This window comes from Salvia hispanica, chromosome 1 (assembly GCF_029641045.1).
Source record: "Salvia hispanica isolate PSC_SH4W2 chromosome 1, Shi_PSC_v1, whole genome shotgun sequence".
Classification (NCBI taxonomy): Eukaryota; Viridiplantae; Streptophyta; class Magnoliopsida; order Lamiales; family Lamiaceae; genus Salvia; species Salvia hispanica.
The window spans coordinates 13,493,654-13,505,816 of NC_142692.1; the positions used below are offsets into that span (position 1 = coordinate 13,493,654).

General features: G+C 35.4%; 1 protein-coding gene across 1 annotated transcript; it reads right to left on the reverse strand.

Moving 5' to 3' along the window:
• Positions 1-295: 295 nt before the first annotated feature.
• Positions 296-2,413, reverse strand: LOC125223985 (U-box domain-containing protein 9-like). Its single transcript, XM_048127311.2, has 2 exons — positions 1,960-2,413; positions 296-1,554 (listed from the first exon to the last, which is right to left on the reverse strand). The coding sequence occupies exons 1-2, from the start codon at positions 2,242-2,244 to the stop codon at positions 469-471; spliced, it is 1,371 nt and encodes a 456-aa protein (XP_047983268.1). The 5' UTR covers positions 2,245-2,413; the 3' UTR covers positions 296-468.
• Positions 2,414-12,163: the final 9,750 nt, after the last annotated feature.

The window sequence follows — 12,163 nt, forward strand, 5'->3', positions numbered from 1 at the left end:
CTGACCAGATAAAGAGCAAGGGACCAAACACAGAAAAGTTTGGTGCCATTTTGATGGACCACGGAGCAAGACAACACAGGGCCATTCAATGTGCCCACATTACTCTCGTTGTGTCTCTGTCACGTGGAAGGGCGTTAGCATATGACTAAACACCCTCCAGTCGGAGACGAACCTGTTCAATACATCACAAAGTGTAGCAAAGGGAAGTAGTCTAGCTCATGTGATAAATCTAATAAAGTTGAACTACTAAGAATTCAATCAAAGCAAGCATATACTCACAAAACCACCGATGAACTTTTCACAGTAAAAAGCTTACTATTGAAATGAATTATTCACAACTATAAGCCGAGATCAAAACCTTTCTCCAACGCGAATATACACAAGGGGTAAAAGTGACCAAGAGATACCTCAAGATCGTTTTCAAAAGCAGGGTTGTCACCAGAATTTACAGAATATATGTGCTCACATTTATGCGCTGTGGTTGATGTTGACAGCTCTGTTCATCCTATCCAGAATGCCATTAGCCTTCCTCTTTGCCCTAGAAGTGCCGTCTTGAACGAGCTTAGATAGTGTGCGATTTCTGTTCTCCTCTTCTCTCATGTCCCTCCATGTACTTGGATCGCTGTAGCAGATTGTATGCAAAATGGCCACGCAGTTCTCCTTATTGCGGGGACAAGGATTCTCCCTTATGATGCGGAGCAAGCAAGGGACTGCACCCATGTCGATCATCATCCCAACCGACTTCTGGTTGGTCGAAAGCATAGCAAGAATCGCCAACAATTCATTCACATGTGTTCCTTCCTTGACCTTTTTCACAATCACTCCAACCGCGCCATCTTTTACAGCTTGCACCTTATTCTCATGGAGGATACACAGGCTGAAAATCGCAGATGCAGCATCTTTCATTGCCAAATCATGCCCTTCGTCCAGCAGCGTGATGAGGGGCTTCAAGCCGCCCAATTTCCCAATCATTTCCTTGTTTGAGTCGAGGGCGCTCAATGTGAAAAGGGCTGCAGCTGCATTGGTTCTTATCCGCACAGTCGCGGTCTCTGGCCTCACAGCATTAATAAGAATCTGAATCACATTAGGCGTCTCTGCAACGCGCCTCTTGTTATTATCGTGGATGGAGATGTTCAAGATCGTGGTGATAACGTCCTCTAGCAGGCCTTGATGAATCTTGGTATTCACTCGAGAGAGCACAGACACTAGCTGTGGAATAGCCTTTTCAGATTCAGCAAATAACGCACGAATGGAAGGAATTTGTTTTGTCAATTGGCGCAGTCTTTTAGCAGCTTCTATCTGGTCAGATAATAACGTGGATGACAACTTGGCCAGGTGATGGTGGACTTCCCGTGTGTCTGCCTCGGACAAGGCCTCCCCATCATTGTAATTACATTCTGGCAGTTTGATCCCACGAATCTCGCACCAGTTCGTTATCATATCACGGATCAAATGGTTTGGTACGAGAGCAGTGTGTGACAGCACCTGCTCGGTTTGAGGGCACGTCCTCTTCCCAGATTTAAGCCAGTTTTGAATGTAGGCACGATCATATGTCTGCCAATATTCACAAAACAGATCCCCACTTTTAACAGAGAAATTCAAAGATATTTGGAAAAACCCTACAAAACCAAAAGATAGGGAAAATTCAATCCGGAAAAATGGATCCAATCAACCGCATAGGAATTTCCCTCTTTTTGAGAGAAGCGACATTGAAACTCCCCAAAAATTCCCACAATGATCGGAGCCATCACATAAACAGACCATATTTTCACACACACAATTAGGCCAATTTAACCGTCGAAACACATACATTGACAGAGCATAATTTCACACACACACAATTGCAACCAAATTCATGACCTAAAATGAAGAAGAAGAAAACAGAGACACACAATTGATGACCTCAAAAGAAGAAGACAGACCATAATTTGACAGAGAGGGAGAGAATGGAGAACGAACCAGTCCGGTGCAGAGAATGACGGGATCACTCATGAGCTTCTTCGAGAGAGGGCACTTGAACTCCTCCGGCACGGCGACGGGGATGGAATCTTGACACTGGAGCTCCAAATCAGCAGTCTTCTTGAGTTTCAAATCCTTCAACACAGAGAGCATTTGCTGCGCCCTATCGACCGTCTTGAGATTGAGGTCTTCATCCTCCACAATCGCCTCCAACAGCTTCTGCAGCTCTTTCTTCAACTCGATTGCTTTGAGCCTGATCTCCCCATCCCCTTCGCTATTCGCCATATTATTAGCTCAACCCGCACAATTCAATTGCAGTTGGATACAGAATCTCCACTCGCTGCAGCATATAATTCGCAATTGAAATTGAATTCTCTCTCTCAGAAAGGGGGCTGTACCTGTATTGTATTTGTATTTGTATGCGATGCGAGTGAATAAGTGCTCAGTGTGTAGGTTTGGTTTGTAGAGAAGAGAAGGCGTGGTGGGGACGGTTATCAAGCAATCAGTGAATCCATGGCTGGACAGCTGGCACTAGGGTGTTTTCTCTATTCTCATGCACAATTACTGCCCTAACCTAATTTATTAATTAATTCACTCATTTCTTTGAGAATTTCGTTTTTCAAATTTTATGCTAAGAAACAAACCAATGAAATTGCATCTCCTCATTTTTATTCTGTTATCATTAATTATTATGGATGTTCATATCAGTGTTGTCACAGCGCAGTAAGTTACCAATATATTGTGCGTTGTATGTTATATTTCTATGTTTTACTGGTTATAGCATGGATTGTGAAATTTTAACTATGTGTCACTACATGGATGGTTTTTGGGTTTCAATTGTTTTAATTTTGGGTTTTGAGACTAAATTATTTTGTTAAATGTGTCAGCAGGTTTGAAGTCACAGAGTATAATTAATTATCAATTTGGTGAAAGGCTAATTTCTTAAGTTTGGAGTAGTAGTAATTAGAATTGACTATTTTTGTCGTTCAGGTTGCAGTACTATTGATCCCATAGATGAACATGGTTTCACTGTAATTTCTAAAGTGCAAATACCCTTTTTCACATTGCGTTTTCAGAGTGTAATATTACAATTTACAAAGTTCAATTTTTTAATAATCCTTAAACTTATAAATGTGATTATGTGTTGTAGTGGCCAACAGGAGAAATTAGGCATCGCAAAGAAAAATTAGTAATTATATTAATTAATTATTAAGTGTAAGTTTTGCATGTGATGAGAGGGATCAAAAGGGACATGTGTACTAGTTGAAAATGATAGGAGGACATGTGTGATGTCCTTTTTATTATTTTTGTGCATTTCTTTGGTCTAAAAGATGTTATTGATTACATACTGTACATTCAAAATAATAGTATAATAATATTGTTTAAATAATGAAAATATTAAAGAATTTAGTTTCTTTTTTTAATGCAACTGTGAATTTCACATTTTACTAATCTGCATTTCTATGTTGAACTCGCGAGAGATAATGACTATATAAAATTAAGTTAGATACATAATCTGCTTTTCAACGGGGGGGGGGAAGTGTTAAACTTATAACTTAATTGCTAACTACAACTAAACTAAATAATAGTATTAATTCCTAATTGTCAATACGATCAATGAAAAATGTCAATAAGGTCATATGATTAATTCCAAAAAATATCAATAGGGGTATTAATGGCAATTAACTACATGTTTAGTTATAACTAACTTTTAAAAGAAATCCCAAAACTTTAAATGCATATAACATATATCAAATTAAAGATAATTTCATAAGGATTCCAACGATATCATACATGCATATATTCCGACGTCAAAATTTGAAAAAAAATTCAAAACTTTTTAATTTTTTTGTACAAACAGAAATGTCAACATACTATATAGAATATGTCAATATAATACATGTAGAATTTCAATATAAGCAATGAGTTAACATTCTTAAAGCATTGAGTTGATATTTTCAGAACACTATATTAACATTTTCATCCAAAACCCTAATTTAGAGTTTTTTTTTATCTTTTTCGATTTAATTAATAAAAACGAAAATTACACGTGGCAAATTGTAGACCACACGTTTTCTAAAATCCTATGGCCTTAAATTAGTTGTAGTTAGCAATTAAATGATGAGTTAGCAATTGATCATTTCTCTATCCAGTGTTATTTGTAGATAAGTGAAAAGGAATAATGTAGATAGAATAAAGTAAGTGAGTGTAATTGTTGTATAGATTACCAAACAAAAATAATACTATCTCGTGGACGTGTCAAAAAATTATCGCTTATTGTGGGATTGGAAGGATTGAGTATTATTTTGAAATTTTTAATTAGGCGCGGTAGTTTCATTTTTAAGAATACTAAATTTTCAGAACAATTTTTATTTAGGGCATGTTTGGTTGTCAGGATTCTTTCTGAGAAAGTAATCTGATTCCTTAAATTTTAAATTCATGTGTTTATTTCGATTTTTAATTAAATTGGGAAAGTAATCAGAATCCGAGAACAAGAAAAATTAGTACAATTGTCCTAGCGGCAAGGTGCTTAGACATCAATGTATGAGGTGTCGAGTTCGAGTATAATTATAATATAAATAGCATAATAAATCATAATTATTATATTTTAAAAATTAATAATTAATCAATAAAGTCATAGTACAATTTTAATATATAAAATTTATTAAATTATAATATACATACATATTATAATTATTATATAATAATTATTATATTTATTATTATAATACTCATTTATTATGATGAATAATTATAATTATAATTATAATTATATTATTATATATTATGATTGAATAAATTTTATATATTAAAATTACACTATGACTTTATTGATTAATTATTAATTTATAAAATATAATAATTATTATTTATTATACTATTTATAGTATAATTATATTTTGATACTTTATATTTAAACTATCTATAATAATAATAAATATAATAATATAATAATTATTATTTATAAATAATAATTTATTAAATTTTTACAATATTATTCTTTTTTATAAATAATAAGTATATTTTTAGTTTGGTGTTTAAATTAAATATAAATTTAAAATTTTGATATTTTCCAAACATAGGAAAGTAAAGTGATTAGGAATCATATTTTCGGGATTCATTTTCTCGGGAATCATTTTCCTTGCCAACTTTACTTTCCCGCCACCTAAACATGGCCTTAGATATCCTATATTATTTTAAGTACGTATTTCTTTACTAAATTAACACATAATGTCCTATTTAATTTATAGGTAATTATACATTTATCGAATTCAAAGTTAGTCTTTTCATTACTTATTATAGAAATATAAACATATTAATTAATCTTCATCAATCGTTTGTGTCGTATATTTAAGAAAATTGAAATACTATAATATAAAATCTAGCGGTTCATTGTAGACCTAATTACTGCGAAAATATTAGATTTCCAACGGAAAAAGAAACTTAGAGTGTCTCCACCGGCGGACGTCGTCCGCCCACACCCGTCCCGAGTGCCCCTCCCATGGCCTCGCCCCTCGCGTGCACGTCCGACCGGACGTCCGCCACAGTGGCGAAGGTCGGACGTCCGAGATTTTTTATTTATTAATTATTTATTTTAATAAACTCTATAAATAGGGCTCCCCCAACTTCATTTTATTCACACCACTTGTGTTGACAAGTTTCTCTCTCTAAATCTACAAATTTCATTTATACTACAATGGAGTACAATAGGAACTCCCCCACCACGAGCGGAGGAAACACACCATCGATTCCCACCGGATCGGAGGGAAACTTTGCGGGGATGAATCCCCAAACGGCGGGGATGAATCCCCAGATGGCGGGGATGGCGGGGATGGGCGGTATGCCGGCGATGACTCCCCAAATGTTCTAAATATGTACACTTGGAAGAGTCAGATGGGTCAGATGATGCCAGGGGCAGCGGGTATGCCGCCAAATATGTCGGGGGTGGGTGGGACGATGCCAGGGGCAGTGGGGATGGGCGGTAAACCGCCAAATATCACGGGGGTGGGTGGGATGATGCCCGGGGCAGTGGGGATGGGCGGTACGCCACTAAATATGTCGGTGGGTGGGTCGATGCAGCACAGGAGCCCGAGCCCGAGGATGCCTAGGGAATCTGTCTATCGGCCATATATAGATTTGTTGGCCAATGATTCCCCCAGTACTGTTCCGGAGACTCAGTACGCTGGCATCGAGACTTTCTCTTTTGAGGATCTGGGGCTATCGCCGATCTGTCAGACTCCCGATGAGGCGGAGCCTGCTGCAAGGGGCGGGAGCAAAGGCAAGGCCAAGGCCAAGGCCGGGGTGAAGGGGCGGGGGCAGAGGCAAGAACAAAGTCCCGAGCTCTTCATCGCACACAGGGGCAGAGGAGGAGGAGGGTGAGGATGAGACTGAGAGGAGGACGATCTGGTCCGTGTGGGAAAATGTCGCGCTTGCGAAGGCATGGCTCGGTGTTGTAGAGGATCCCTATGTCGGGACGAACCAGTATGTTGACCGAATGTGGCATCGCATTAGTGCCGCCTACCTCATAGTCAAACCGTCTGGGGCGAAGCCTCACATTCCCGAGCAATGCCGGAAACAGTGGCTTCGGTTGAGGCCTAAGCTCAGTCGTTTTGCCGCCCTCTACCAAAACAACATGCGCATGGCAACCAGCGGCATGTCTGAGGATGATGTGAGGACACGAGCCTTGGCCGAGTACCCCGACAAACAGTTGAAGCTCAAAGACTTTGACCAATGGGAGGCCTTTCTCGTGGTCAGGGAATCGCAAAAGTTTGCGATTGGCGTCGAATCGGGCTGGAAGCGGACGAAGATCAACTCTTCCGGTGAGTACAGCAGCAGTGCTGGTTTGCACGAGCTCCCCGAAGCCGAGGAAGTGGCCCCGCTACCACGAACAGACTCTCGCCGTCGTTGTCGCCCGATGGGGCAACAGGCTGCGCAGCGGATGGCGAGGGGAAGCGGCAGCGGGTGCTACGAGGTCGAATCTGAGGCCCCAGGAGGCCCAGAGAACGACCGTCTCGCCGGCGCGCAGCTCACGAAGACCCTGATGCAGAGCACGAGTAGGTGGTATATTGCGCAGGATCCAGTGTTTAAAAGGCTATGCAAGGATGTGATCGACCAATGTCGGCGCGATTTAGGGATGCCACCCATTGATGATTATGGCGTCGAGATGGGGGCGGGGACGTCGGAGGTGGCAGCGGCACGGACGACGGGGACGAGGAGGAGGAGGAGGAGTGAGAGCCGAGGGTATTATGTAATTTTATTTTTAAATTATGTTTTTTTTTTAAATTATGTTTTTTTTTTTAATTATGTAATTTTTTTTTATGTAATTTTTTTAATGAAGTTTTCGAATCTTCCCGTATTCCGTGTCGACGTTTTAATTCCGTAAATTTTAAGTCTGTAAGTTGAATAATTGTGGGAAGAGCTAGTGGAAGTCCTAGTGGGAAGTCCTAGTGCAGCGGGAAGGACTAGTGATGTGATAATAATGGGAAGGGCTAGTGATGACGTGGTAGATAGTTTTTGTGGAAAAGGCTAGTGGAGGTACTAGTGGGAGGGACGCCACCGGAGACACCCTTATGCTCATTGCCATGTGATATTGAATAACAGATCACCGAAAAATTTATAAATAGGTTTTCGGCAGTAAACTACAAATTTAAATCTAAAACGTAAAATAATTTATGTAACTGTTAATCCTATACATGTGAAATTTCAATTCTTTTCAATTGACATGAGCAAAAACAAGTCATATCTAATAAATCGATCTCATAAACCCAAATTGGAATATTGTACGTCAAATATGACATTGAAATATGTACATAAATATTTATTTATACATTTATTTGCCATTCATTAAACAGAAGAATTAATTAATTTAAGTAGTGGAAATTTGACTAACAGCATAATCGCACCGAGAGAACTGCTGTGGAGCCGGGTTTTATTCTGCTTTCTCTTTATGGAGTAATTTTTAGATAATTAAATTAAGTAATCAACCGACATTAATTACATCTCGAAGTCAACATTCACCTTTAGACTCATTAATACACTTTATTAATTGTATATTTATAGTGGTTCAGCACCTGATTATTCCTTAAATATGAGGATATGGGTTCGATCCTTGCTTTTAGTGGAAACCGTTGGGACTATGGATTAATCCTCGAGCCTCTTCCATGAGGAATAAAAAAAAAGTTTTATGAATTTCTTTGTCACACATAGGGTGAGCGATCCTATACGGTGATATTTTACCATTTATTGTTAAAATTGTACAGATTTAATTTGATCTATTTATTACTAGTTAATTAGGATTTGATTGGTAGGTACTAAGATAATAAGAATACAATTTAATTACTCCCTCCGTCCCAAGGTATTAGACCAACTTTCCTTTTTGGGATGTCTCAACATATTAGACTCATTTCTTTTTTTAGCAAAAAGCATCTATCTTATTTTATTCTCCACCTACTTTTTTCTATCTTCTCTCTCCTACTTTTTTTCTCTCTCATACTTTACTCTCTCCACTTTAACTATTTAAATATCAATTCCTTAAATCATGTGCCCAAAAGAAGTGAGTCTAATACTCTGGGACGGAGGGAGTATAAGTTAGTAGAATATATAATGTAATTTTTCTAAAATGGCTATCTAATTGAATACGAGTGCAGTTTTAATTTTTTAGAGTAAGGGGAAAAGAATAAATCAATTCCATTACGATATAATTACTCAATATTAATTGTTTTTCTTTATCTGTTTGTTAAACATATATAGTTCAACAGAAGACTAGAACAGTGAATAATATTCTTTTGAGCGTGGACTAATTTTCTTTTGATTTGTGACCCATATTCAAAGGTAGGAAAGGATTGCCGAAAGTTGAAGAGATCTCAAAATTAGGGAATTGGATTACCGCAATTTCCGTAATTTTATTACTCTCACACTTCTCCATAGAAAACTATAAAAATGCAAAAATCACGAGCCTTTCATGATTGTTTTTTTTATAAATCACAAGACATCGTTTACTTTTTAACGCATCAGATTTATTTATGAAACTCGTTGGTCGGATTCATAATGCTAAAATTTCAAATAATCGACAAATTATATTGTGAAATTCACTACAAAATATTAATGATGGATCTGCCAATAAATTTTCGCAATCAATTTTGTTATGAATACGTGAAACAAGCATGCACAATAATGAGTCTTCAATAGATCAAGATTCATTATAACAGAATCTAAACATTACTAAACGAATCAAGTTTTAAATATCTGGAAAGTTATCATATTGGCATATACTAATAAAGATGTTAATATACATAACAAAATGAAATGGTTAAATATACAGTCAGGAGTCGACGTGAAGGGAAGGTGTAGAATATTTTTATGAAGATATACTTTTTTCTATTTATTATACGTGTTTGATACGAATGCAATTTGGTCCTCATTAATTAAGGAGTAATTAGGGTGGAGTTCAACTCACATGACTTAACTACTTTGCTTCCGATTTTCTTAAAATCTTATTTTAAATTTGTAGTGAACCAAATCAAGAAAACACATAATATTTAGATTTTTTTCAAGGCCACCGCCAACAATATTTCTTTTGGCGGTGGTAGACTATGTATCTATGATCAGGTAGTATAATAAGATATTTATAATTAATTACTTGACAATTTCAATCCAAATTATTCAAGATAACAAGCACATGACTATATAACACATGATACCTTTTTCAGAGTGTATGCTGAACATTAAAAAATGAAACACCAATAGTTGTAATTTTCACTACGTTGAATGTCAATTTTTTAACCGAATCAGTTATATATCTCCCATGTCATGTGTCAAGTGGAGATTGAATGAAAACAGACGTTGATCTGAATCCCATGTTATTACCCCCTTTGTTAGTAGGAGTACTATTTTAAAATGGTGTTGCGTCTACAAACTAAAACTATGTGTAGGTATGGAAACTTACCCTAGGAAATCTATGAATAAAAATGTCATTTTTATTCATGGATTTCCATCTTTAGATGAGTTATCACTCCTATCAAACATGCCATAAATATACGGTAAGATCTCACATGTTCCGTAGTTTAGCTTTGAACTACATGTGATGCAAATCAATATTAAAGATATGTCGAATGTTTTTAGGATTTAGTTAGTCAAGGGCAACATTGATGATTTTAATTGGGGATTTGTATATCAGTTGGGCCCAAATCAGACAAACAAAATGCCCAACTATTTATTGTAGCCCACATTTGAAATTTATGATCGTTGGTACTCCTAGTATTTTGTTTTTGGTCCACCCTAAAATTAGAATATAATTTGTGCCGATAAGTTACGGCATTATGAATTTAAGTATAATTTCTTGCTACTCCCAAATCCAACTAATAAATCATGTCTCCAGTAAAATTCTATTGTTAGAGATTTGGTGGTTGAAATAATGCTATATGAATTATATTTTAAATTAATTTTTTTAAAATAAATTAAAAAGTATTAATGTTAATTCTCTAACAATATAATTCATGTTTTCTCTCTCCTTAAAATCATCTTAATATTTTAAATTTACGTAACTTTTTCGATTTAATTTTTTTTTTTGTAAAAAATTATATCAAATTAAAGGTAATTTCATAAGGATTTTAACGAGATCACAATTGCATATGTTTCGACGATGATCGGATGATAAAATTTTATCATTTTTATTTCAATTTTTCGTTTATGTTGATAATTAGATTTTATTTTAAATTTACGTATCTTTTTCGATTTATATTATTTTTCGTAAAAAAATATATCAAATTAAAGGTAATTTCATAAGGATTCTAACGAGATCTCAATTGTATATCGGATGATGAAATTTTATAATTTTTATTTCAATTTTCATATATGTCGATAATCAGATTTTATATCAATAAATTGACCAAACATTAATCTCAATATAATGCATGTACAATATCAATAAAATTGTATTGATGTTTTCTTGTACTTGTGTTGAGATTCTCATGTAATTGTGTTGATATTTATGATACACTATATTGATATAAAAAACCTTGAAATTATTATGTTATAATAGAATGAATATTTTACCATTTTGTTGATATTTTATCTACTATTTATTGAAATATGTGAGCTTTAATCTTATCTACTTATTTTAAAATCTAATGGTATAGAATTGGTCTTAATTATGGATTGAATACTATGCATTTTAATATGAACAGTATACTATATATCATATATATGGCTAATATGGTTGAATAAAAAATTGAGAATTGTTTAAGGAAGCCCATTTCCTCCATCCTACTATATCTTTTACTTTCAATACTTTGTATTGCTTCAATGTTTTTAAACGTATTTAGTAGCAACGTAGCAAATTCTTGTCAATATATATATATATAGGGATGTTTTTAAACGTATTTAGTAGCAACGTAGCAAATTCTTGTCAATATATATATATATATATATATATAGGGAGATGATCAAAATAAGTATGTGTTTAAATCCAGAAATGCAGCCCAAATGTTAGCCCTAGGATTAGATGATCTAATGGTCAATAATTAACCAAAAATACGGAAGGTCATAATTAAGCAGTTTTAGGTCATATTATAATATTTGAGTTTAATGTCATGTTAAGATCATTTTAGGTCATGCTTTGTTAGCATGACCTAAAAATAAACTAACTATGACCTATCATGCCCTACGTATGATATGGTTCTGCGTTTCTGTATTTAAATCTGGTCTTCATAGATCAAAACCCTATATATATATATATATATATATATATATATATATATATATAGTCCCATTATTCACAAATCCACTCTTAAAGACCGAACTAGAGACCAAATTTGGGCCCTTAGATCTTAAATTTGATGGATGAGATTAGATCATTAAGGGTTATTTTTCGTAGTTCATTATATAAATAATTTACTTCAACGCGGGGGTATTTAGGTCCTTTCGCATTGGAGATAAAAAATTTAGGGTTAAACCCATCCTAAAAATTTTACTCATTTCATATTCCCGCCTCTGCTCCTGCGCTACTTCTTCTTCTCCAAATCTCCAAATCTCCAAATCGATTCATCTCACTCCAATCGATTCATCATCAACTGAAATCGATTCAACAACTTCATCTCAGTAATCGATTCAACATCTTCATGACAGTTGAAATCGATTGTACCAACGATTCAGCATCTCGAGTCGCCGAGTTCAACATCTACAGCCAACGAGTTCAAATCCGATA

Excerpts from the sequence above, each read along its gene's own strand:
- LOC125223985 (XM_048127311.2), bottom strand. The coding sequence starts at position 2,244 with ATGGCGAATAGCGAAGGGGATGGGGAGATCAGGCTCAAAGCAATCGAG. Across the intron at positions 1,555-1,959 it reads TCATTCTCTGCACCGGACTG|ACATATGATCGTGCCTACAT; the intron begins GTTCGTTCTCCA and ends GAATATTGGCAG.